Source organism: Schistocerca cancellata, chromosome 2 (assembly GCF_023864275.1).
Source record: "Schistocerca cancellata isolate TAMUIC-IGC-003103 chromosome 2, iqSchCanc2.1, whole genome shotgun sequence".
Classification (NCBI taxonomy): domain Eukaryota; kingdom Metazoa; phylum Arthropoda; class Insecta; order Orthoptera; family Acrididae; genus Schistocerca; species Schistocerca cancellata.
Genome location: NC_064627.1, coordinates 470,532,020 through 470,559,914, shown reverse-complemented (window position 1 = coordinate 470,559,914; position 27,895 = coordinate 470,532,020). Strand labels below are relative to the sequence as shown.

At 43.4% G+C, this 27,895-nt stretch overlaps 1 protein-coding gene across 1 annotated transcript in view; it reads right to left on the bottom strand.

The window, feature by feature from the left end:
• The window catches only part of LOC126146225 (uncharacterized), a 42,976-nt gene extending 17,897 nt beyond the window's left edge, over positions 1-25,079 (bottom strand). Inside the window, exons 1-2 of the mRNA XM_049915607.1 lie at positions 24,738-25,079; positions 18,483-18,654 (exon numbers count right to left, since the gene is read on the bottom strand). Coding sequence (XP_049771564.1) covers positions 18,483-18,654; positions 24,738-24,742 — 177 coding nt within the window. The 5' untranslated portion in view covers positions 24,743-25,079. The remainder of the gene's footprint in view (positions 1-18,482; positions 18,655-24,737) is intronic.
• Between the last annotated feature and the right edge of the window lie 2,816 nt (positions 25,080-27,895).

Here is a 27,895-nt window from a genome sequence, read left to right as displayed (position 1 = left end):
ACCCACCACAAAAATTATCTTTCCAATCATAGCTCTCATTGTAACGTTTCGAAAGTTAAGGCACTGGGTCAAGTGTCAGACACAGTGGTCTACTGGTAAAGGTCAGGTCGCCTTCAGAAGGCTGTCATTTAAAAGCCATGCATGGGATGAGCTACAGATACCAGTTGAGCAGTATACAGCAGCGGCTGGCATAACAGATGGGCCACATGGGAACGTATGTTGTGAGAAGCAAGTGCTTATTATAATGTGTGCAGAAACCTCATCCTCCAAACAGCTAATGACATGAATGTAATCATGTTCAGAAACGATCACAATTTAGAAACACGAAACTCAGGGAAAGCCTCAGTGATCATAAGAAAGACTCCACAGTGATGTAGAAAGCTTCTATCTATTTAAAGCAGACTATATGCATGTATATCTGGGATCTCCTTGCAAAGCCCTGGATCGATTTCAACCAATATATAGCACAGAAATAGCAGGCTTCATGGGGCTTGTAACCTACTAGCTCCAATAGGAGCAGAGATATTGGCAAAAGCGTTTTTTTTTCAGCTTCTGCCATATAGGCTGTCCTGCACGTAGGAGGATTGTGTGGCAATAGTATCGGTCTACCTTACCACCCTGTTTTGCAGTGAAGCCTACACATCACAGTCAAGAAACGATTTTCCAATCCCCAACATGTTGGCTGCCCTGCACGACTGGTGTGTCATATGGCAGTACTATCAGCCAGCTTTATCGACCTCCTTTCCAGGGGTTACACCTGCGGATGGGCACTACTGATCAGTGAGAGAGGGGCAGAATGAGCTGGACAGAAAAATGTGAGAGGTGGAGATGGACAGAGAGAAGGGGCAGAGGAGGTGGACAGAAAGTTGGGTGATGTGTGGAAAGACAGAGAGATGAGGACGAGGAGATACACATTGAGAGGGATGAGAGGCAGGAGGTAGATGGAAGGGGTAGAGGGGTAGTGAGCAGGTGGAAAAGGAAGAGGGGCTGGAGGACATGAACAAGGGAAGGGAAAAAGATGTCATCGGAGTAGATAGACACATAGAGTTAGGAGGATGAGCTGGGCAGAGATATGAGAGAGAGGGAGTGATGAACACAGAGAGGGAGAAGGAGGAGGAGGAGACGTATGCAGTTATATATGTCGAAGATGTACACTCCTGGAAATTGAAATAAGAACACCGTGAATTCATTGTCCCAGGAAGGGGAAACTTTATTGACACATTCCTGGGGTCAGATACATCACATGATCACACTGACAGAACCACAGGCACATAGACACAGGCAACAGAGCATGCACAATGTCGGCACTAGTACAGTGTATATCCACCTTTCGCAGCAATGCAGGCTGCTATTCTCCCATGGAGACGATCGTAGAGATGCTGGATGTAGTCCTGTGGAACGGCTTGCCATGCCATTTCCACCTGGCGCCTCAGTTGGACCAGCGTTCGTGCTGGACGTGCAGACCGCGTGAGACGACGCTTCATCCAGTCCCAAACATACTCAATGGGAGACAGATCCGGAGATCTTGCTGGCCAGGGTAGTTGACTTACACCTTCTAGAGCACGTTGGGTGGCACGGGATACATGCGGACGTGCATTGTCCTGTTGGAACAGCAAGTTCCCTTGCCGGTCTAGGAATGGTAGAATGACGGTTTGGATGTACCGTGCACTATTCAGTGTCCCCTCGACGATCACCAGTGGTGTACGGCCAGTGTAGGAGATCGCTCCCCACACCATGATGCCGGGTGTTGGCCCTGTGTGCCTCGGTCGTATGCAGTCCTGATTGTGGCGCTCACCTGCACGGCGCCAAACACGCATACGACCATCATTGGCACCAAGGCAGAAGCGACTCTCATCGCTGAAGACGACACGTCTCCATTCGTCCCTCCATTCACGCCTGTCGCGACACCACTGGAGGTGGGCTGCACGATGTTGGGGCGTGAGCGGAAGACGGCCTAACGGTGTGCGGGACCGTAGCCCAGCTTCATGGAGACGGTTGCGAATGGTCCTCGCCGATACCCCAGGAGCAACAGTGTCCCTAATTTGCTGGGAAGTGGCGGTGCGGTCCCCTACGGTACTGCGTAGGATCCTACGGTCTTGGCGTGCATCCGTGCGTCGCTGCGGTCCGGTCCCAGGTCGACGGGCACGTGCACCTTCCGCCGACCACTGGCGACAACATCGATGTACTGTGGAGACCTCACGCCCCACGTGTTGAGCAATTCGGCGGTACGTCCACCCGGCCTCCCGCATGCCCACTATATGCCCTCGCTCAAAGTCCGTCAACTGCACATACGGTTCACGTCCACGCTGTCGCGGCATGCTACCAGTGTTAAAGACTGCGATGGAGCTCCGTATGCCACGGCAAACTGGCTGACACTGACGGCGGCGGTGCACAAATGCTGCGCAGCTAGCGCCATTCGACGGCCAACACCGCGGTTCCTGGTGTGTCCGCTGTGCCGTGCGTGTGATCATTGCTTGTACAGCCCTCTCGCAGTGTCCGGAGCAAGTATGGTGGGTCTGACACACCGGTGTCAATGTGTTCTTTTTTCCATTTCCAGGAGTGTATGTGAGTGAAGCTGTGGAGAAAGGCAAGTTGATAATAAATCCGGGTCATTAATAATAAGTCGAGATCGTATTGTGATACCGATCAGCCACAAGAGTTCTCCAAGATGCAAGAAATGAGTTCAAACTTATAACGATATCGATCTTAGTGCAAGGGAGCTGTGGCCCCTAGAGGTAGTGGGTGTACCACGTAATGTAATTGGGTTGGAGCCTCAATAAGCAGCGAAGCTGTTAATTGAATTGTACCAGTTTACACAGTTTAGTCTGTAATATACACTAAATGATCAAAAATATTCGGACACTCCTGTATAGGGCGGAACTGAGCACTGGATGTCATAGGCGGAGCTGACAGCTCACAGCAGGCGGGAGTATTATGTTTTCAGTGGAGAAGCAATAACAGCTGAATGGATCAGTCAGGAGAGCTTGGCGACTCCTAACGAGGATTAGTCATTGGATAACACATGAGCAACAAATATTTCAGCGATATTTCAAGTCTTCTAAAGTTGCACAAGTCGACTGCAGAAAAGTGAAGAACAACCACAGAGATGCGACAGACCTCATGTACTGATAGACAGGAACCGTCGAGCATTGCGGAGGATGATACTAAAAGATTGCATAAAATCAGGGGAAGGAGTTGTAAGTGGGCTGCTTTTGTGTTGGCAGCGCTGTGTAACGCTTTGTATTGGACCTCTGACTGCGCTTTCTTTGTAAGAGACTCTGTGGCTCGCGTTGTTGGAAGTTAATCGCCAGTAGTGTTGCGCAGTTGGAAGTTACGGTCGCTAGCACTGATGGAAGTACTGTTGGGCAGTTGGAGGTGAACAGCCAGCAGTGACGGATGTTAAATGTGAGAAGTTACCATTGATGAAGTGTTAGCGTAGGCTAATGATTTGGAAGTATCCGACTTGGAGACTGAAAATTGATTATATATCTTTGTACTGGATGTCGATGACGATTTATATTCGTGTTTGAACTGGATGTCACTTTATTAAGGTAAAAAATACATCATTTGGTTTGCAACAAAATCTTTCCTTTGCTAACCACATGCCTATTGGTAGTTAGAATCTTTTATTTAGCTGGCAGTATTGACGCTAGCTGTATTGCAGTAGTTCGCGTAATGAAGATTTTTGTGAGGTAAGTGCTTAATGAAATGTATAGGCTATTGTTAAGCTTCCTTTTTAGTCAGGGCCATTCTTTTGAATTAATTATTTGAAGTCAGGCTATCTTTTTTTTTTTTTGAGCAGTCAGATTGCGTTGCGCTAGGATATTGTGGGTCTCAGTCATTCAGCAATCAGCAATTTAAGTCACTCGCGAGTTCCAGAGTGCTACCGGCAGTCCACCTAACAGCATGGCTGTGTGTAGGGAGTTAAAAACTACGAGGTATAGTGGTCGCGCAGCTCCTCATAAGCTACAATTTCCTGTTGTCAGTGCTAAGCTGAGAGCGGCAGTTATATCTCTACATGAACACTCAGCCATACACAGAAGCTTTATTATACTGTTATTGTAGGGGTTCCTTGCTGCTGATTACCTCCACTCGCTGATTAACAAAATGAAGCCCAATAGGCCCTGCTGTTCTAAACCCATTTATGTCGAAGATCTTGTACGGAAGTATACTGAATAACAGCTACGCTGCATATTAATTTCGATTTAACAAAAAACAGTCGTTTAATGCAGTTATCATCTTTAAACATTTTACAGAAAAACCTCGATCTATAATATTACAAAAAATATAGTACGTTAAGTAATGTGCAAAGCTACTTAAGGGGAATTACTACGTGAGTAAGTCTCAAAAATCGATTTTTTAAAATTTTTGTCTTAAAAAATTCTTTGTACTATTCTGAACAAGGAAAATTTTCAGAATGAGATCTTCACTCTGCAGCGGAGTGTGCGCTGATATGAAACTTCTTGGCAGATTAAAACTGTGTGACGGACCGAGACTCGAACTCGGGACCTTTGCATTTCGCGGGCAAGTGTTCTAGAGCAAAGGTCCCGAGTTCGAATCTTGGTCCGGCACATAGTTTTAATCTGCTAGGAAGTTTCAAGGATAATTTTACTTCAATAAATGGTACCAAAGAAAGCCACAAAATTAAAGAAATTTAAAAGTGTTTGCAAACATGAAGATGCTCCCATGTCATGTGGACAGCTCTGTTAATAACAGAGTGCTCACTTGTTTGTTTTTTATCACTTTTTAAACTGTAATGCCGTAGTGACGCAATGTTATTAGAGAAGTAGTTACATGGTAGGATTCAAACCCCAAATGAGAGGTTTAAGAAACCCTGTTTGGGAACGGATAAGAAAAACTGTTCTGGTAGGTCTAAATATTTTGAAAATAGGTGCGCTGTATGCTCTACTACGTTTCAGTGATGGTGCGGTGTCAAGGTACAAGGTTATGGAACTGATGGGAGTGCCTGGTGGATTAGATATGCTAAGAACTTTATTGCCATTGTCCGTAGGAGACTCTTCAATGCAGAGAAATCAGTGTTGGAAGCTACCAAGAAGCAAGAACAAGAAGAAGGAGTCGGAAAAAGAAAAGGGAGGGAGAATAACATCAGAAACAAAATGAATATGGACCTGGGATGCGTTAGTGCTACGCAGGGTAGGTAAAGAAACAAGGTTTAACTTTAACGTGAATTTCCCAGTTCCGGTGCACATCGGTTAAAAACCAATGAAGATAGAGAACAGAAATTTTGCATATTTCTTCAGACATAGTTAACTTAAAAGTAGACTATTCTTACGACTTAAATTAGAAAATTAAAGACCTTTTTAAAGAAAGCAATTAGTTAATTGCTGAAATTTTTGATAATCAGCACTAAAAATTTTTTGAGCCATAATTTACGATAGAAACATCTTTTTAAAAGTCTGCTTTAAACATAATAGTGTAAAGAACTTCTAGAAAAAATCATGCTTCTACATTGCTTTTATTTCGAGATATGTGTACAAATGCTATACATAAATAAGTAACATGCTTTATTTCACTTGCAATACAAAGTACAATTCAGAAAAAAACGTGAGACCGAAAGTTGAGGTTCATAATCAAACTATCACCAAATGATCTGTTAAAAGATGATAAGAAATACGTGGGCTTACAACTCTAATTCTTTGCGCTCGCTATTTAGAAAACTGACAAATTCTTCAAGATTCTCCCTTGTATTCACGAATCAGTCCCCTTAAAGAGCCCTAAGGTCTACTGAGAAAGCGACATTGTAGTACCGTATGTTATGCATCGCGATCTTATCTGGTATTTTAATTATCTGATTGCTTAGCAACAGTAGTTACAACCTGCACCTTGTATACGCGACCGATAGCCAAGATTCCTTTGACTGTCATAGAAATTCAGATTTTATGAATACGATTAATACCAGATAGGACGAACGGTGTGCACTACTACATAAATTCCTTTTGCGTGATGTATACAGAGTGAGTCAGTAACTATTGCCACCGAGAATAACTCCAAAAGTATGATAGGACCTGAAAATTTTGTGGGACAAAAGTTGCATGAGACAACGGGGGCCATAATATGACGTTGGCTTTTTGTTGCCAGTTGGGGCGGCTTCAGAAATATGAAGGCCAACTTTGTTTTTATAAATGGGATGCATATAGTTTGGTACTTATTTTCTGATAGCGGCTATCAAGACGAATACAATGATGTGTAACAGTAAGGTCTTTGAACGTCATTGAAGGTCACAAAGATGCCATGAACGTCCATTTACAGAAGGTGTTCGAAGTGATGACCACTGGTATCAAAGCAGTACTGCAATCTTCTTATCACGGATTGAGCGGTATTCCTTATGGCATCGGCATTTATCAAAGCACATGCTCTGCCATTGACATGTAAACACCATTCGCCGGTTTCGCAATACCACGCTATAGGAACGGTAAGACTAGTATCGTTGAATCAAGCGAATGTGAATGATGTATTCCTTTGAAGAACAAGTCGATGTTGTAAGCATAGGCATAGGCGTTCATGACACCTTTGTGACCTTCGTTGGCCGGCTGGAGTGGCCGAGCGGTTCTAGGCGCTACAGTCTGGAGCTGCGCACCGCTACTGTCGCACGTTCGAATCCTGCCTCGGGCATGGATGTGTGTGATGTCCTTAGGTTAGTTAGGTTTAAGTAGTTCTAAGTTCTAGGGGACTGATGACCTCAGATGTTAAGTCCCATAGTGCTCAGAGCCATTTGAACCATTTTTTGAACAGTACAGAGTTGGTGGTGGTACAGTGTAACAGTGTTTCTCGTCGTTCTGTGTGCGGTAGAGGAGCACTACAGAGACTTTGACTGTATCAGCAAGACAATGGTCTCTGCTATAAAAAACCTTGTGTGAGATAGTGGCTTGTGGACAATAACATTCTTGAAATAGGCCGGTCTGCCCAGAGTTCCGGCCAAAACCCAATGGAACGCTTCTGGAATGAGTTAGAAGTTAGAAAGTAGACTTTGCTGCAAACCTCGGCGTCCAATATCATTACCTCCTCTCGTTTTTACTCTGAAGGAAGAATGGGGTGCCATTCTCCAAGAGACATTCAGACTTTATTGAAAGGGTCCCCAGCAGAATTCAGATAGACGTAAGGATGAAAGATAGCCACACTACATGTTAATGTTCACTAATAAGTGTCTAGATACTTTTCATCAGATACTGTAGAACTCCCCAACATAGTGATAGTTTTGAGCTCCCTTAATATTTCACGTGGAAGGCTGAGGATTCTACTCAACATAGCAACACATCTCTTCTTTCAAATCTGTCTTTTCAAAAAATCTGTCTCTTATAGGAGCGGATGAGAAATTTCATTTGAGTGTCACACTGTCGGGTGCGCGAGTCATCCAACTATGTGACATTCATCATTTTACCTACGACTTTCACCCATAGTGGATGTGTTACATTATTGTAGTGCTTTTATTTGAATCTGAGTATTTTACCTGCTACAAACTGTCAGTTTTAACGCACAACACATGAAAAACTAAACTCTCGGATAAATGCTTTGATACTCTACTTCCTATGTCTTCTCAAAAACGTCTCACCCCACTTTTTTCCAACCACATTACCCTTGAACTAAGGAACAGCGCGAGTGGCTTGTGTCAAATAATTCTTCACTATCAGACACAATTCGATTTAGTAAGTGGAAAACCATACGCAGTAGGCAATTACATAGGGACAAATTACATTTTCTTCTAGCTTTGATGATGTTGGTTATTTACCAGGGTTTCGAAGGGCAAAGATCCATTTTACTTTGTCATTTTCATCCTTTAAGAAATCACATTTCGTGTATTCGTGTACTCCATATCTGTAACTAGCACTACGAGCTGTGATCGTTTTATTTTTCACGTCGTCCTTTGATTTTCCAGCAATGCTGTTGAATAACTTGTAAGAGTTCGACTACCCAACTTTCTTCTACTCACTACCACACATGAAACCATTCCTGTAACAATCAATACAAAAATACGTCACGTAACTGTGTCAGACTTCGAAAAAACTAGTGTCTCATTGTTAGGTGCCTAACTTCTACTGTTTCATACAAACGACCACAAAACCTGATTCTACAAACTGTTCATATTGCCAAAGGCCGCATTTTGTAGCTGATATTATTGAGATGAACATACAAACTTACGAGGTTTCTCAGGACACTGGATATAATGAAGTCAGAGGCAACTGTGTGAATCACCTGAATACACTAACAACTCACATTGTAGAGTAAATCCCGGATGAACGGCTATACGGGAGAGATGGCCAACGCTTGCAGTTCTTCCATGATTCGTTGTACAGCACTGCCGGCCGATTAGTATTTAGTCAGAAGCGCGAGTGAGTGTTACTGCTCCGGATGGTTCTTTATATCTACTAAAAGCAAGTAATTTCCATGATTTCAGATTTCGGTGTACCATGAAATTATGTAGCACGTCATAACCTTTCGATTTCAACAGAACTTAGGCAGTGAGTAACGACGGAAACTTTAGAATTGTTCAGGTCTAACTGTATACCGGTACGTAGGTTTTGTCTGAGTTTGCGTCCACCATGGCTGATGACGCACTATGGCCGTCTCCCGGCTGATCAGGAGAGACGGCTATACCACCATCGGGACAGATGGCCCTCCCATAAACGTGTTATATATTAAAAGGTTGATGGCATGGTTATTTTTTACACATGCCAAACAAGTACATTCGAAAGGCCGGCTCTTCTAGGCGATCATGGGAAGAAGATCTTAAAAATGCTGTTAATAAACTAAACAATGATGGTTATTCTAGGAGGAAAGCTTCCACAGAGTTTAATATTCCCAGCAAACTCTTGAGATGAAATTAGAGACCAGCTGTAATTCCAAAATTCCAATGGGTCTTAGTTCTTGTTTTGGTTCAGCTAAGGAGTTGCGACCTGTTCACCACATAAAAAATTGAGGCCCATGATTTTCACTTAATAAGGGACAGTGTAGTTATGATTTTGCTCTGAAGCTTGTCCTTAAACATAAATTTAATAATGAAAAGGAAAAAATGTCACCAAACATCCCCTAGAAGAAGAGCAACGTCACCTCTATTAGGACCTTCTACCAGAACAGACGATAGATCTATTTGGCCAATGCTTTCAAATGAAACGAATCAAGTCACCATTACAAAAATTCTGAACAATTATTTCACCTTTGTCAGCTAGACCTGAATCTCAAACAAACACACGTAGGCCTAGAAAAGTTAAAGATAAAAACTTGACGTCAAAAAAAAAAATATATCAGAAAGTTAAAATTTAAACTTGATGAACAAGGAAAAAACTAGGTCTATTGAGAAAAAAGATAGTGAAAAAGGCTCAGATCAGGAAATTTAATGGTACTTCAGAGAGTTCAGACTCGTCAGATGACATTCACTGCAAGGAAGAGTCAAGTGACGAACTTATTGAAGAAGAGGACGCGTGCGCTTGATGCGGTGAAGACTACTCAAAACCAGAGAAACCTTTGATTCGATTCACCGTGGCAGGTGCAAGCATTGGTTACATGAATCCTGCACGTCATATGTTGATGTTTGCCATCGACAGAGTCAACTAACTGTATAATTGAGACAATTTCTCATTATTTTCTGTATGAAACTGGTATGTTCCTACGAATTCATAATAATGTTAAAAAATTTCGAGAATTATAAACTGCTTTTTACAAATAAGGTTCTGTTTCAGTTATAATTTACATAGAATTAATATCATTATGAATTTTTTTTACATCAAGAGATTCAATAAAATGTTTTCAAATTGCTGAAAAGTAAGTAATTTTCTCTTTGATTTTAAAGTATTTTGTCTGATGATCATCTATCCTGTACATGTCTGGCCATCTATCCCTGATACTCTGGTGAGATGGCCAAGTGTTGAATATTTTATAAGAATTTATAGATAGTATGAAATTTGGTATATATTTGTAAACGAAGTCGACTTTTGTTCTTTATGAATCGAAAGAGTAATTTAGGGAATTTTCAGGTTGTTCTTGTGTATTAGGTTGTGAAAATGGCTTTTGAAAAAATCTTGGCTATCTATCCCGGATTAACCCTATATTGTAAAAGTGTAGGAACTTGCAGTTAAGATAGATATCAAGTAGAATCTGTTCCCCTTCTTCGCCATAGGAACCTGGAGGATTTTTTTCTGAAACTCTAGCATGACCACCACAGGCGCTAGAGAGATCTGTATGGAAAACCCGTGAGTATCACGTAGTTCGGAGCCTGTCACACAGTTAGGAAGTTTTACGGTAATGTATGGGAAAGAAAAGTCAGGTGAAGAATACTGTATTTTATTTTGGTGATGCGATAGTGCCGATTCCCTGTATCTTGTGAATGTTCATAGATAATGAACTGCCTTCAGCACTAAACGCAAGGCTGAATGAAGGTGTGATGTATGAAATGTTTTCTGTACCAAGCATGGTAAAATATCTGATTTTTCAACCAAAGTCATTTTCATACATAGTTTGAAAGTCGCAGGAGGCCAAGGCACCACGAGACAGACTTTGCACAATGCGTCATAAGCAACGGTGCAAAGCTGCAGCTACAGTAGGCAGTGCCAACAGGTACGTCAAATAATACAGACTGCCCTATCGTTCCATAAGTCGGTGGGGAATAGGTAAATCAGTGCCATCGATGGACAGTGTAATAAGTAACAATAGAAGCAGCATGTAGCCTTACTAGTTACTGTATCAGTTCAGTGTCAGTCTGAAGTAAGGAGGAATAAGTGATGGATACGACTAGTGGCAAATGTACCCAGGAAGCATACTTCACCTTTTAGCAACAAATAATCACGAACAAATAGAGAGCATACAGGGTTTAGTGACCACAAGGTTGTTGTTACTAGACTGAACTCCGCAACATCCAAACCCACAGGTAGCAGTCTCAAAGTACATCTATTTGGAAAAGCAAATAAAAATTCGCCTGACTTCTTCCTAAGAGACAATCTCGACTGCTTCCAAATTAACAACGCCAATGTAGACCAGATATGGTTTGAATTCAAAGAAATAATATCGCGGCAGTTTAAAGATATATGCCAAATATATTAATAAGGGATGGCAATGTTCTCCCCTGGGACACAAAACAGGTCGGAACACTGTTGCAGAAGCACGAAAAAAGCATACCAAAATGGAAAGAACGCAGAACTCCGAAGGCTGTCGAAGTTTTGCAGGAGCCCGAAACTCAGCGCGAACTTCAATGCAAGATGCTTTTAATAGTTTCCACAGCGAAACTCTGTCTGAAATATGGCAGGAAATCCAAAGAGATTCTGGTCAAATGTAAAGTTCACCAGCGGCAAGACACAGCCAATACTATTATTGTGCATTATCAAAGATGATGTCACTGATGACAATGTTACTGAACAGAGTTACTAAACACGATTTTCCGAAACTTCTTCACCAAAGAAGACGAAGTAAATATCCCAGAATTCGAATCTAGAACAACCGCCAACACCAGTAACTTAGATATGCTCGGTGTAGGCAAGCAGCTTAGATCACCCAATAAAGGCAAAGCCTCCGGTCCAGATTGTATAGCAGTCAGGTTACCTTCAGAGTATGCTGATACAATAGTTTCATACTTAGCAATCACATACAACCGCTCGTTCTTAGAAACATCCATATCTAAAGACTGCAAAGTTCTCCAAGTCATACCACTACCTAAGAATGGAAATAAGTCATCCGCTGAATTACAGACCCATATCACTAACGTAGATTTGCAGTAGGATTTTGGAACATGTACTGTATTCGAATATTATAAATTATTAATTCCATTCACATCGAGATGGAACCAGTCGGCTATTCCAGTGATAAAGACGTCTGCTTTCCTAGCAGCAGCTGTCGCTGCGGCTAGTGTTTTTTTGAGACGAAGACGAATGTAATGTATATGTGAGTGTGGTGCGAGAGCTTACGATCAAAAGCAGTATTAACTGTAATCACTGGTGATCATCAAGATGGCGGCGGTCTTCAGAGAGGCTCTTTGCTTTGAAGAAAGGTGCCAGAAGCTCTGGGATACCTTGCAGGGAGGTAGCTGGCGGTTCGCACCAGCCAACTAACGGCAGCCTAACAGATCTGGCGGCTGGCGGCTTCCCTCAGAGTTTGCTTGTGAAACTAACATAGCTATTTCTAGAAACAAGCGTTTAGGGTGGCAATAGAAAATAGTGCCTACTCTGACAGTATTTTTTTTTCTTGCTGGGACCGAGTTTTTAAATAGGATTCAGGAGGGTGATTCAGCCCTGCCTTTGTCGATGTTCTGGAGCAGTCTACACGTAGAGTCCTCATAGTCAGTGCTCATTACAGAGGATATCGTGATAGGCGACATACTGGCATAAGTCTGGCTCTAAGGTCTCATACACTTATCGAAGTAGTATAGACTTTGGTAACCGAGTTTGACGTTTACTGTTTATGATACATAAATTGTCCATGCGATTCACACGACCGCAAGAAACTGCCGGCCGCTGTGTGAACACGGCGAGATGATTGATAAGTGTCATGTGTAGTTTTGGTATCTGAATCGATTGTGAGCGAGCAGCAATGTTGCAAAGCTGTATCACAGAAGTTATGTTATTATCTTTGGTGTGCGTGAAGGGCAGTAGCAGATAGTGGTTAGCTGTGTTAAAGTGGGGAAGCAGTTGTAATGTTATATCTCAAATGTAAAGTCTCAATGTATCGATGTGTTTAATTAAGATGATAATGTAAGCATAACTGATCTGAGAAGGAGGAAGTGTAACGAATTCTTTTATTTTTGTGTCTTATCATTTTCCATACTAATGTTTTATCTTTTCAAGAATGTTGCACATAGGTCATACTATGCTTAATTCGTCATATATTTAGAGACAGATTGTAGAGTGCTTTGCAATTTGTTATTACCTATATACAGTTCTATTGTACAGTAAGGCTTATTTTTCTTTGATGTTTATGGTGAACCTTAGTCTCGCAATTTTTTTACCATTAGCACATTATAATCCTATCCCATTTACTTAACTGTTACAGACCCACCTCGTGCTTGTAAATGTTTCCTTTTTGCCATCGTCTTACCATAATTTTGTTGAGGATTGACATATCTATATACTTTAGCAGCTTAGTACAGTCAGCTGGATAAATACAGAAGAAAATGGTAAGCGTTCAGATAATGGTAATGTGGCTGACACCAAGGCAAATCACGTATCGTGGTTTTGCAACTGATGAATTTTCAAAGTTTGTACTAATACATTTTTAACAGGTCTTCCCAGGTCGAGAATAGGTCAGGCACTGCCTTCGTCAGCAAATTGTATGATGTTTATCGTATTCTGTACGTGTTTTTTCCCTACAGGTTCACATTTTCGATTTGCTTCTTATGTAAGTTTACTCATTATTGTGGCCAAACTTTTCTTGTTGCGACATTGACTGACGCACGACGAATGACTTTAAATTATTTCTTTCCACATGTACTTTAGGACTAAGGCACTATGTAAACTTTCCTTTTACTCCTCGTGTCCTATTTGTTCCCGTAGTTAGTGGAGCTCTATTTTTCCCTTGGGCGTTCACTCTGCAGAGGTAGTTAGCCTAGATATTAATATAAATATTTCTTGTGTTAACGTAGAGATGTACTTGCAGTCACATATAAAATATTTTCATAAACTATTTTATACAACTGTGTTACTCATGTTACGGAATTTGACATACTTTGCTCTCGATATTTCACTGAATGAAATGGGATGTTCGCATGTCATTTGTATGTACCATGACATGTTGTACTTCGCAAATAGTTTTGAAAAACTGATTGTTTGCTTAGTTTTAAGCCATTTCATTAGTGTTAAGATGTACTGTATTCTGGTACTTTTTGTTCCATAAGGTATATCTTTCTCATTTTGTTTCTCGATGTAACATATATGCTTGCTTTACCTTTGTATTTCATTGCCTGGACGTACCCTCTTGTTTTATACGAAGTGTTGTACTTTTCTTGCACTCTGCATGAATATTGAAGTACTTTCATTGGGAGCAGCTGTTAGTTCTCGTATGTTATTTTATCAGAGACTGTAGTCTCTTATACCCTGGCTTGTGATTAACCTGTACTGCACTTGAGGGTATACATACTGTGGATGTTGTTGTGGAGACATGTCTGTAATGTGTGGTTAGGTTCTTGCTACAGTGTGAATGGGCTATTTTTTCTAGCACATTTTGAGTTTACAACCTCTTCATTACTGCTACTACCAAATTTTTCTGATGTCGGTGCCAGTAGGACTGCTTCTGCACTGGTGAATTATACCAAATAATCTGATGAGAGTGCCAGTGGGTCTGCCAGATTGTCTCACTGTGCTTCTCTAATAATATTTATACTGTCATTTTCTGTGGGACTGCAAGATTTTCCCTCAATGTGTCATATACTTTGCCTACAAACTTGTGGTTGGCGGTTAATTAGAAGTTTTACTGCTCTGAGGACACTTTTTGTGCCATTTAGTTCACAAGCGTGTTGCAGCCTATGGCGGTGATAAACATTTTCTTTGTACTTAGTACACTACTATGTGCAGTACATATTTGTATTCTATCGCTTCTATTTTGCTCTCTGTACTAACGGTCTACAAATGTAATGCAGTGTGCACTACCGTGAGTGTACCCTAATATTTAGCAAATGCTATACTTGTTACAATATGTTTATGTCCAGCAATGATTTGTACTTATTTCAGCTATGTCTAACAATAATTTTTACTTATTTTCTGTCACGCATATTTTTATTGTTACCTGTGTACTTTTATTGCATATTTAAACTTTTATACTCACCTTTCTACATATTTTTATCAGGATATTGTTTTCGTGAAGAAACAATTCCCCAGTCTCAGCAATGTCACTGACATCACCTCGCCTGTGAAATTTTGGTCTGCCGGGCCACAGGGTAATGATAGGTGTCATCTACAATTTTGGTATCTGAATCGATTGTGAGCAAGCAGCGATGTTGTAAAGCTATATCGCGGAAGTTAGACCATTATCTTCGGTGTGCGCGAAGGGCAGTAGCAGATAGTGGTTAGCGGCATTAAAGTGAGGAAGCAGTTGTAATGTTATGTTTCAAATGTAAAGCCTCAGTTTATCGATGTGTTTAATTAAGATGATTATGTAATCATGTAACTGATCTGAGAAGGAGAAAGTGTAATGGAATCTTTTATTTACGCTAAGAGGAATTATAAGGTAATTTTTTGAAGTCATTCTTCTATTGCTGCAGTGCCATTTTTCACCAAGCTTTGTCTCACAAATTTTAATTGATCATGGTTTTCTCAAAAATAGAAACGGAACCAAGTGTGTTCTGAAAACATTCCGATTTGCAAGTAACAGAGAAATCATGGCACCTCACGAGTGTCTCTATGCAGATGTAGTAATTTGCAGCTTTAGCATAGCGGCGTGCAAGACAGAGCAGTACTGCAACCCGTTAAGCAGATTTGTGCAGAATGGAGGTAAGGACCAAATATTTTGATGTATATTTTATTCAATCAGGGCTAACTTATGTCATTCGGAGACAGATTTTTCTGTGTAGCGTATCAGCTTTAGTTTTGGGATCTGTGATCAGTTTTGCAAAACTAATTATCGTAGCTTTTATGTCAAAGTTCATTAGTCAGGCAGTTTATACTGTTCAAAATTCTTGCAGTCAGACTGCAGACTTTTACAATATGAAAGACTTCCCTTTACATTACGACAATTACTATTACAGTGCAGCTCTGCCTACTGTTTACGACAGTACAAGTTTCATTACGACAGTTCATTTATTATTACAACTCACATCTTACAATCAGAAACAGTACTTCAGTCTTATTTTTATTTATTTAGATATCTTTCGCGGTAAGGCACACAGGATAAGTAACAAGACATATTGCTCCACTGTTGCTATTCATTCCCAATACACTGTCCAGTTATATTAATACGACCATCTGTCAGAAGCCTGAATAACCACCTTTTGCAGCGCGAGACATGCAAGAAGAGAGTCAATAAGGTTCTGGAATGTACTGACAGGGATATGGAGCCATGTGGAGTCCACTGTCGTGGCCAACTGTGCTAGGTTTCTCGGTTGAGGATCCATGGTGTGAACAGCCCGATCGAGGTGGACCCACGGGTTCCAGATTGGGTTTAAATCCTGGTACTTTTGTGGCCATAGGAGTACGCTGAACTCATCCTGGCCGCTCTTCTAACAACTCACACACATTGTGAGCTGTGTGACACATTGCATTGTCCTGCTGGTAGATGACATGGTGCCGAGGAAAAACAAGCAGCATGCAGGGGTGCACATAGTCCGCAAGGATAGATGCATACTTCTGTTCATCCATTGTGCCTTCCAGAATGGCGAGGCCACCCAGGGAACGCCAGAAAAACAGCCCCAGACCATAATGCTCCAGGACCATTTCGACCATTGTTGCAAGATGTATGCTTTGACATGTTTCACGCCGTACACGCCAAAAGCCATCTTTCTGATGGAGCATAAAACGTGGTTTATCTGAAAAGACCACCGGCTGCCAAGCAGTGGATGTCCAATTGCAGTATCGCCGACGAACAGCCGTCAGCATGGCTGTTTGAACAAGGTGCCAGCTGTGGATGTCGATGTGCAGCAACGTTTGTTGTACGGTCATTGAAGAGACACGTTTGGTAACTCCTTGGTTCATCTGGGCAGTCGGTTTCTCGATCATTGCCTGTCTATTCGCTCATACACATTTCCACAGCCATCGTTTACCCTGTCATCTATTGTCTGTAGTACACCATAGCTGCCAGATTTTGGATTTCACCATTTGGCCATCCATGATATACCTTAACCACAACGCATACAAACAGTTTACATACTTAGCCCTTGGCCTGAAATCCATTGATCTTGCTCTTTTGGACGTCAGGTAAATAGCTCCCCCCCAAAGTGCTTTATATACTGTCCACTGCTAGTGCTGCCACCTGCTGTCTGTGAGTAATCATTGCATGTTGGCGTCAGTCAGTCAGCAGCAGCTGGCCAAGACACAAGCAGCAACACAGAAGCAATCGATTTTGTGACATTTTACGAGTTCCTGACGTATATAATTTCATCTGTGTGCTTTGTAGTTTAGTTTCTTGAATTTCTGCATGTTAAATTACTATTTAATACATACATTCTCATGTTTTCGTTTGTGTTGGAAAGTAAACCGATTTTGTGACGTAATACAAGTTTCTATTCAGAACCGAATAATTTAGTCTCGCCTGAGTGCTTTTGTAGATTAGTTTTTCAATCTATGTGTGTTAATATAATTTATTAGGCACAGTTCTTGTCTCTTCGTCAGTGACTATAGCAGAGTTCCACAGCACCTGTCGATAGTCCTTTGTTTGTCTGTGTAATGTACTTCCCCATGGTCTTTAGTATGGAGAGTGTCTGTGATTGCTGTGCACATATGCAAGCTGAGTTCGTGACACTTCGCTCTCAGCTCCAGGCTGTGATGGCTTCGCTTACACGGGTTGAGGGCACAGTGGATGGGCATTACTGCTGTGTGCCGGCCATAGGGATTCAATGGATGTCCAGCACGACCCAAAAGTTCGCTGATTGGTCCACATCGGTGGCCTACCCAGTTACTGCTCGTACTGAGGCTGACACATCACCCGTAGTAGAATGGCAGGTCGCCTCAGGGCATCGCAGCTGGCAAAGACTTCCCAGGGGGCTGAACTTAAGGTATACCCGGTTAGTCTGACAAACAGGTTCCAGTTGCTTTCTATGGCTGACACTGTCCCTCAGCCAGATGCTGTCGCTTGTCCCATTTCAGAGGAAACCTTTCAGCGTCCAAGATCTGCACAGTCGCAGAAGACGTTGTTATTGGTATTTGGGAGTTCCACTGTTAGGCCTGTTATGGGGCTCCTTAGGGACATGGCTGCCAAGAAGGGGAAGAAAGCCAATGTGCACTCCATGTGCATACCAGGTGGAATCATTCCAGTCCCGTCTACTTTGGTTCTGTTCATGATATGCAAATAACTTTTACAGTGGCAACATGGGTTATTACGGATGGTCCTTGACATTTTTATACTGAACCTATAAGCACACAAATACACAAGGTGCACCATCTGAACGTTACGAAAATTACAGTCACATTAAGGGCGAATGTACGTGGACGAGGGCCGAGAGCAGGTAGGTCGAGACGAAAATTACCCATTTATAGTCCGACGTGTCGGGTGACCCCCTTGCCAACCATAGCCGCAACCCATTCGACATCGTGTGTGTAGACGCCGCCGACCACTTGGCGTGCGATACCTGGCCGTACTGACGTAGTGTGGTCTGGCAGAAAGCATTCGCAGTACAAGTAGGGCGCTCACCGGTAGAAACGACAAACCTGAACCACGAATTCAACCATGTGCCCATCGCGCGTACACTGGCGTGCGGGTCGGCGGACCGGTGTATGGCGGCCTTTAGTGAGCAGGTAGTCTGCGGGAGTACTGGGTGCAAATTTCGCAGATTTTCGTACGGGCACAAATTTCACTGGGTGCTATTTTCGTATACGTGTTACGAACATTGTTCCACTTGCCTCCTTGTAGAAGTGTCCCTCGGGCGCGGGCTCCGTCCGGCCGACATCGTCCCCTGTACCCGCACCCTGGTCCATCACCCACGGAGGCGACAGGTCCCAGAAGGAGTACACGCGCGCAGCACAGTGGTCTGACCGCACCTCTACAGCGCGGCCCGACATCGGGTGCTCCAGCCTGCGCAATTAATTAGGGGACTGCTGATACGAAGGTTGAGAATTTTGAAGAGTAAAAAGAGAAGAAAGCAGAATGTAGAATATAGGTGATAATGAATGGGCAAATGGTGGCGCTATCTACAAATGATGGGGGCATTAAAACTCAGTATAGAATATCAGGACCTGCAAGAGCAGCTGAACGGAATGGACAGTGTCGTGAAAGGAGGATATAAGATGAACACCAACAAAAGCAAAACGAGGATAATCGTATGTAGTCGAATTAAATTGGGTGATGCTGCGGGAATTATATTAGGAAATGAGGTGCTTAAAGTAGTAAGTGAGTTTTGCTATTTGGGGAGCAAAATAACTGATGATGGTTGAAGTAGAGAGGATACAAAATGTATATTAGTAATGGCAAGGAAAGCATTTCTGAAGAAGAGAAATTTGTTAACATGGAGTATTGATTTAAGTGCCAGGAAGTCGTTTCTGAAAGTATTTGTATGGAGTGTAGCCATGCATGGAACTGAAACATGGACGATAAATAGTTTAGACAAGAAGAGAATAGAAGTTTTCGAAATGTGGTGCTACAAAAGAATGCTGAAGATTAGATGGGTAGATAACATAACTAACGAGGAGGTATTGAATAGAATTGGAGAGAAAAGAAATTTGTGGCACAACTTGACGAGAAGAAGGGATCGGTTGGTAGGGCATATTCTGAGGCATCAAGGGATAACGAATTTAGTATTGGAGGGCAGCGCGGAGGGTAAAAATTGTAGAGGGAGACCAAGAGATGAATACACTAAACAAATTCAGAAGGATGTAGGTTGCAGTAGGTACGGGGAGATGAAAAAGCTTGCACAGGATAGAGTAGCATGGAGAGCTGCATCAAACCAGTCTCTGGACTGAAGACCAAACACACACACACACACACACACACACACACACATAGAATGTGGGTGTCTAGAATCTTCACAGTGGTACGTTGTTCTGGGAGATGATGCCTTCCCCAGAAAATACTGCTTAATGTCTTAGTCATGGCGTGGTCAAATGATTATTAGATTGCGAGAACAATTTCCACTATATATACCAAAAGAGTGATGGAAAAAGAGCTTCGTATACTTGCTAATTGTTCTCATATTTATAAAAGAACAACGCAATTAAATCCGGGAAAAGTAGATTGTTCACCTTTCGTGTCAACTGAAAATCTGTGCCACCTCTGAATGTGAATCAGAATGTCCCACCAATCATAAGCTAAATCACTTTGACCACCCATGACCATCTCTAGGCTTCACGCAATCCATCAACGTCAAAGAAGTTTCTCTCGAATTTTCGAATACTTACACCCAAACCTCAAGATGTCAGACACTCAGATCTGTACCAAACGTTGTATGTCGATAGATTATCGACCAAAATACCGATTTAGTTCGTGCTACGGAGCACAGAAAAAAGTATCTGTGAGCGATTAATTTGCAGACCTCGCGTCGGTGAGTTGGCTGAGCGTGAGACTGTCGTACCGAAGGTCCCACGTCCAAGCCCCACTGCTGATAATTATTTGTTTTTAACTGTTTACGCGTGAAAATGTTACATGGGAGTACATTTTCCTGACATGTAAAAGGACTTTTTGGAGTTCTTGGCGATGTTCTTTTGGCAGTCTACTTTCGCTTCGTCAGTTGAAAGCAGTAAAACTATGGAGTACATTCATATGGATAGGTGTGGTGTTATGTCGCACGTGTGTCTGCTACTTTCAACTACCGAAGCGGACCCAGACTGACATTGCTACGAACTCCCAAAATCCCTTTTAAATGTCTGGAAAATGTTCTCGCACAAACAGTTTCACGAGTAAACAGTGAAAAGAAATTGTCATCAGTGGAGTGTGAAGGCGGGACCTTAGGTACGATGACCTCACGCTCTACCAACTCAGCCATACTTGATCTACAAAACAATTGCTCACAGATACTCTTTTCCTGTGCTCCGTAGTCCTAGTGCTACTTTTAATTACCGTTTGCGCATTTTCTAGTGAACGACAGCACATGGCACGAACTAAATCGGTGTTTTGGTTGATACTCTTTCGACGTACGACGTTTGGTACCGATCTCAGTATTTGACATCTGGAGGTTTGGGTGTAAGAAACGTTCCTTTCTCCCATTCTAGAACCTTCCGTGACATTACGCGAAATATCACTCGCGGCCTTTGCCTGAATTCACAGTTTGTTGATGATGTGTAATGTACGAAACCGATGACGCGGCTTACTGCTCCGTGGTTTTAATCTGAATCATCTTTGGCTGACCCGGATTAATTGTCTACTGTACCACATTGTCTAGTCACATGAAATAAGGGTCGTCAGCTTCACTTTGCTTAATAATTAAAAACGCTCTTCCTACTTCATTATCTTCAGCTAAGATTCCTAAACTCGTACCGCCCAGATAGCTGAGCTCTTCACTCATCGAAAACGTCCACACTCATTACTCCACAGCTCTCACTCAGAACAATAAGAAAACGTCTAAGCAGCATTCGACGCCCACGCACGGGAACGCACTTTTGAATACTTTCCGTACCGGAAAATTAACTCCGTTGATCGCAGATGTACTCCTCACTCAAGAACTCCGAAATAATAACTACATTAAAACACAAACTACGCCCCAGAGAGCCTTGACTCGCCGCCTCAACCACGCGAGGGCTGGTCTCTCCACTTCTTCACGAAATTGTCTAAAATGTCAGTTTTGCAGCCATCAGGAAACGGGAGCGAAACTAGACACCGACCTTGTACATTTACCTGCTCCTGCTTACAGTGCTTCTGAAAGTCACTGCCATCCAACAGGATGTTAACAACCCCTTCTGTATCGGCCGTCATGGAGAAACTTCGATCCACGTGAAACCAACCGCTTAGAAAGATTAGGGAAAATCCATCCCATTCTCTTCAAGATGAGAAAACCTCCTTCCCCCAGCCGTAGGAAACTGACTGAAGTGATTACCACACCGAAATAGAGCTACAGCACCTGGGCAGCTTGGAAGTGATATGTTACAACTATAACCAGAGGTTCTCTAGCGAGGTTTTTTAGAATAACGTCACTGAAGAAATGGATTTGGTAGAGGGCCCGGTCTCTATCATTCTATCTGTGGTTACCGTATTTTTCCGGTCGGCATAACTATCGTTAAATACGAAGAGTAGTCATAAAGTTTTAATTATCACACCGAAAAAGTGAGGCCCTAACAATGAAGCGTGGTGAGGATATGGGTGCTTGTCACCATATTCATCTTTCAATGCGTTACATTTTCCCCAGCGATGGATGACTTAGTGGAGGTAGCAGTTGTAGAAGTCCGTATTTTCGCTGTACAGGAAACGGACCACCTCAAAAATCACCTCGTCGTCATTCTGGAAGTGCCTGCCACAGGATGATTTGTGCATACGAGGAAAGTGGAAGAAGTCAGTGGGTGCCATAGCAGGAGGACACTGGGGCGTGGTCAAGGAGCATAAACACTACCCTGGACAGCTCTCCGCTACGCTTCGTCTTGGCAACCTCCTGCACTGGCACCGGTAGATTTCGGTAGTGTACTCCTGTATCCTCCTGCCACAGTGTGCCTCTTATGAGCGTAATCTATTATAGTGGATCTGTTAAAATGCTAGTTGAAGTTCCTTATTAGTTGTTAACTATCCATGTGATTGCAACTAAAAAGAAGTAAAACTATTGGCTACGCTAAGGTTGGTTTGAGCACAGCAGTGCTTTACGAGGCATACTCGTATTGGAGGTGAGTTTCCTCCGACCTTCCATGTGTCATAGAACTGTCCTAGACAGTCAGTTGCAAGGGCACCTGCAATCTCACTACCAAATGACTCTCAGAGGTGAAGGAAGTCATAAATTATAAAGGAAACATAGGACCGAAGAAGGATTGAAACACAGACCTGTGGATTTGACGTATTTTTTTTAAATACATATTTTTCTTCGAAGGGGATCCTTTACGGTTCTACGTCTCATCCTGCGCAGGAGCCAACTAATCTTCTCTGCATCATTTCAGATTTTTTTTAAAAAAAAAATTTACCTCCGAAGCCAGTACTAGATCCACTAATTAACTGCATTGAATCATTAGTTACCTATCACTGATAAGCCAAAACATAATGACCACTGCCCTCCGCCAGTTTAGATATCGCCCTGGTGTCGTTGCGGCAACGTGACACGGTAAGGAAAGTTAATAAGTGGATCAAAGACGGATAGGGAGTCATTCTAGTGACAACGCGGGCCGCAAATGGGGAAATCTACTGACATAAGCGACTATGACAAAGTGCAGATTATTATTACTCAGGGCCTGTGAACGGATATCTCGAATTCTGCGTAGTTAGTCAAATGTTCACGCACTACTGTAGTGAGCATTTATGGAAAGTGGTAGAATGACAGTGAAACTACCACTGGTCGGTAAGTGGTTGGACGTCCACGACTCTTCACGGAAAGTGGGATTTGGAGGCTCGTCTGCTCTGTAAAGCAGTATAGGTGACAATCTGTGGCATCTCTGCCGAAAGAGCACACATTTCATCGTACGTGGGCCTCCGCAGCAGATGTCACCTACGTGCTCACGTGGTGGCCCCACGACATCGTCAATTACGATTTCAGTGGCTTCGGGATAGTAGAGATTGGACCGAGGATCAATGTATACGTGTTGACTCGTCGGAGAAATCACGTTTATGCTACATCAGGTCAATGGTTGTCTCCACAAATGTTGTCATCCACGTAAACGGCGATGCGATACGTGCACCGCGCCAAGGACATAGGCTGGTGGGGCAGTATTATGCTATGGGGGACGCTCGCATCATGGGACCTGTGGTAGCAATCGAAGACACGCTGACAGCTGTGAACCATCTGCACCCATTTATGCTCGATGTCTTCCCCTCCGGCGATGTCGTATTCCAGTAGGATAATTGTCCGTGTCTGAAAGCGAGAACCGTGCTACAGTGGTTTGAGATGCATGATAGCGTGCTCACGTTGATGCCTTGGCCACGAAATTCGCTTGATTTGAATCCAATGGAACTCGCTGGGGTGGCTATCAGGCACCATCGCCGCGTACAAAGATCAGCTGCCAGTTGTTTAGGGAAATTACACGAGTTGTGAGTGGACGTCTGGTGCGACATACCTCCACAAACCTACCAACAAACTTCGAATCCGTGATACGCAGAACCGGTGACGTATTGCGTTCCAAAGATGGATCAACAAGTTACTATGCACGTGGTCGTAATGTTTTGGCTCGTCAGCGTATGTAGTAGTGGTGGCTGTAAGAGGAAAGGAATGTCTTGTGGTTTAGCTTCTTCTGATTTCGTAAAACTCCCAAAGTTTTGTTCAGAATGAGAGTTCTCACTTCTTGATTTTGATTAGTATCTAGATACTTATCGTGTGAAAGGACAATAAGCGTTGGGTACTGATATCATGAATGTATAATGTGGAGAATTGTCACGACGCCACAAACTTGAAGCCGACGTCTGCTATGTTAGTCGTCCCAAATATTCGCTTCCAGTGGAAGTTTTTTGATAAAAACTACCAGCTTGCGTTATTAACAGGTGTACTAGGCGTTCTGATTGTAGCCTAAAGTGTGGAGGAACCACATTTCATTCGTAGGTGGACTCGTTCAAGCGATATTTTCTTTTCTATACATAAATTTTAGTTGTGCTAATTACTTTTACTGTAGTGGTTTTATTTCTGTAATTTGACATTAGATTTGCCGTCAGTACAGCTCGAAGAGCACTCGGGTTGAACGCTATGAGAAGGAAATACTGCAAACCGTCCAAACATAGCAAGGTATGTTCTCAGTATTTTAGCAAAGAGGTGATAGACAGAACATCAGTATAGTCATTTATACTAAGGAAACTGCTGGTTTATGAAGGCAGCCCTTTTTACATCACATACTTCACGTTCTCGTAATTCGAAACGTGTAACAGAATGAAAGTTACATTAACGAGGTCAAATTCATCGTATTACTGGATCAAATACGCCTTTAAAACGTCTAAAAATGCCTTCCTCACACCATGTTATTCACAAAGCACTGTAATATTTACTAGTTAAACAAGTGTTGCGCGGACACAACAGAAATTAAGAACGAGCAGCAACTGTGAACAGTAACCACCTCATGTGTAGCGGTTACTAACACGGCGGCGCCGGCTTCAAAGCAATGCAGCCGAAGTCTCTAGCGCCACCTGCCCTTATTATACTTCCATGATTGATATACACAAAGACGCTTACATCTTTTACTTGAGGTAACGTTGATATGTGTGATCTAACTTGTTGTAAACTCATATTACAATGAGCTCTATGATTGTAAATAAAGGGTTTTGTTAGACTGGAATCACTGCGTAGCACTGACATCACGACGATAAGTAGCCGTGTTTTACTGTGCATAAGACACTTGCACTCTTACAGCTGTTATGTTAACGCGGCAGCATTTACAAAACAAACGCTTCATGGAAACACGGTCACAGAGTTGCTTCGACGCCAGCTCTAGACTCGCAGAGTCATCAACACGCGTTAAGAATCACTCGGCGGCCGCGTGCAGTGTTTATCCGTTAACTGGCGCTCGCTGTGCGCTAATGACTTGCCCGCTGTCTTATCCCGGAGGCCAGCGCTACTGCCGGCGAGGTCTCGGGCACTTATCAGCAAGCGGCAGCGGCCTCGCACGCATAATGCAACCGAGAAAGGTTTTCTAATCACAAATTTATTTAGAAGGATCTGTAGATTGCGCGGGCTTTCAAATAAAAAAAAAATGTGGCCCTCAACTACGTACCCTCAGACCCAGCGTTGAAATACACTCCTGGAAATTGAAATAAGAACACCGTGAACTCATTGTCCCAGGAAGGGGAAACTTTATTGACACATTCCTGGGGTCAGATACATCACATGATCACACTGACAGAACCACAGGCACATAGACACAGGCAACAGAGCATGCACAATGTCGGCACTAGTACAGTGTATATCCACCTTTCGCAGCAATGCAGGCTGCTATTCTCCCATGGAGACGATCGTAGAGATGCTGGATGTAGTCTTGTGGAACGGCTTGCCATGCCATTTCCACCTGGCGCCTCAGTTGGACCAGCGTTCGTGCTGGACGTGCAGACCGCGTGAGACGACGCTTCATCCAGTCCCAAACATGCTCAATGGGGGACAGATCCGGAGATCTTGCTGGCCAGGGTAGTTGACTTACACCTTCTAGAGCACGCTGGGTGGCACGGGATACATGCGGACGTGCATTGTCCTGTTGGAACAGCAAGTTCCCTTGCCGGTCTAGGAATGGTAGAACGATGGGTTCGATGACGGTTTGGATGTACCGTGCACTATTCAGTGTCCCCTCGACGATCACCAGTGGTGTACGGCCAGTGTAGGAGATCGCTCCCCACACCATGTTGCCGGGTGTTGGCCCTGTGTGCCTCGGTCGTATGCAGTCCTGATTGTGGCGCTCACCTGCACGGCGCCAAGCACGCATACGACCATCATTGGCACCAAGGCAGAAGCGACTCTCATCGCTGAAGACGACACGTCTCCATTCGTCCCTCCATTCACGCCTGTCGCGACACCACTGGAGGCGGGCTGCACGATGGTTGGGCGTGAGCGGAAGACGGCCTAACGGTGTGCGGGACCGTAGCCCAGCTTCATGGAGACGGTTGCGAATGGTCCTCGCCGATACCCCAGGAGCAACAGTGTCCCTAATTTGCTGGGAAGTGGCGGTGCAGGCTCCCTACGGCACTGCGTAGGATCCTACGGTCTCGGCGTGCATCCGTGCGTCGCTGCGGTCCGGTCCCAGGTCGACGGGCACGTGCACCTTCCGCCGACCACTGGCGACAACATCGATGTACTGTGGAGACCTCACGCCCCACATGTTGAGCAATTCGGCGGTACGTCCACCCGGCCTCCCGCATGCCCACTATACGCCCTCGCTCAAAGTCCGTCAACTGCACATACGGTTCACGTCCACGCTGTCGCGGCATGCTACCAGTGTTAAAGACTGCGATGGAGCTCCGTATGCCACGGCAAACTGGCTGACACTGACGGCGGCGGTGCACAAATGCTGCGCAGCTAGCGCCATTCGACGGCCAACACCGCGGTTCCTGGTGTGTCCGCTGTGCCGTGCGTGTGATCATTGCTTGTACAGCCCTCTCGCAGTGTCCGGAGCAAGTATGGTGGGTCTGACACACCGGTGTCAATGTGTTCTTTTTTCCATTTCCAGGAGTGTATTAATAGTTTTGGCTGGTTTCGTTGTCTAGGGGGTGGGATTCGTAGTTGCCGCATTTCATCCCGAATACTGCTGAGTCTACAGTATACAATATGAATACACACCTGAATCGAATGGTCGAAGTTCAAAAATGGTTCAAATGGCTCTGAGCACTATGGGACTCAACATCTTAGGTCATAAGTCCCCTAGAACTTAGAAATACTTAAACCTAACTAACCTAACATCACACACACCCATGCCCGAGGCAGGATTCGAACCTGCGACCGTAGCAGTCCCACGGTTCCGGACTGCAGCGCCAGAACCGCACAATGGTCGAGGGTTCCTATCACTCAGCAATAGCGAATTTTGAATGTAACATAAAAATTCATAAATGAAAGACTGCAATTAAATAAAATCTGCAGGTCCTATTTTAACGACTTTAAATGATTAGTACGATAGCAGAATTACTTTTAAGAATGCCGTTTATTTCTGCAAAACACTCCAGCAATTAAATAAAATGTAAGTTGAGTAACAGGGAAACAATAGATTCCTACTTCACGTAATTAGTTATGAGCAACAATATAACTCTCTAGATATTCACTTCTAAACGCATACTACGTCTTCACTGCAGAAGCCACGGAAATCTCACAAGTGCACAAGTCGGCACTCCGAAGTACTTCTATCTCCCGCGACCACGCGCAAACTTCTCAACACTCTTCAAGTATTCCATGAGACCCTCCGTCGCGCCTTCCCGTCCAGAACTCCCCCGTCCTGTGCCACCCGATGCTACTCCCCCACCTCCATACAGTCTCTCCATTGACTTCGGTAGTCGCCTACCATAGTATCGAGCGCTGTGATTGGCTAAAGCGCTCCCACCATGTCTCCAAGCTAACGCACACTCACAAACATATTGATTCTAACACACAATATTAAATACATAAACAAATTACATTAACATACATCAAAGGAATAGAAACAAAAATGGCCAGTAGCCTAATGTGTCTGTCCTTTCTACAACACAGTCAATATTTGACCAATTTCTTCATGAATAGCACACATCGGATATAAACGAAGACATA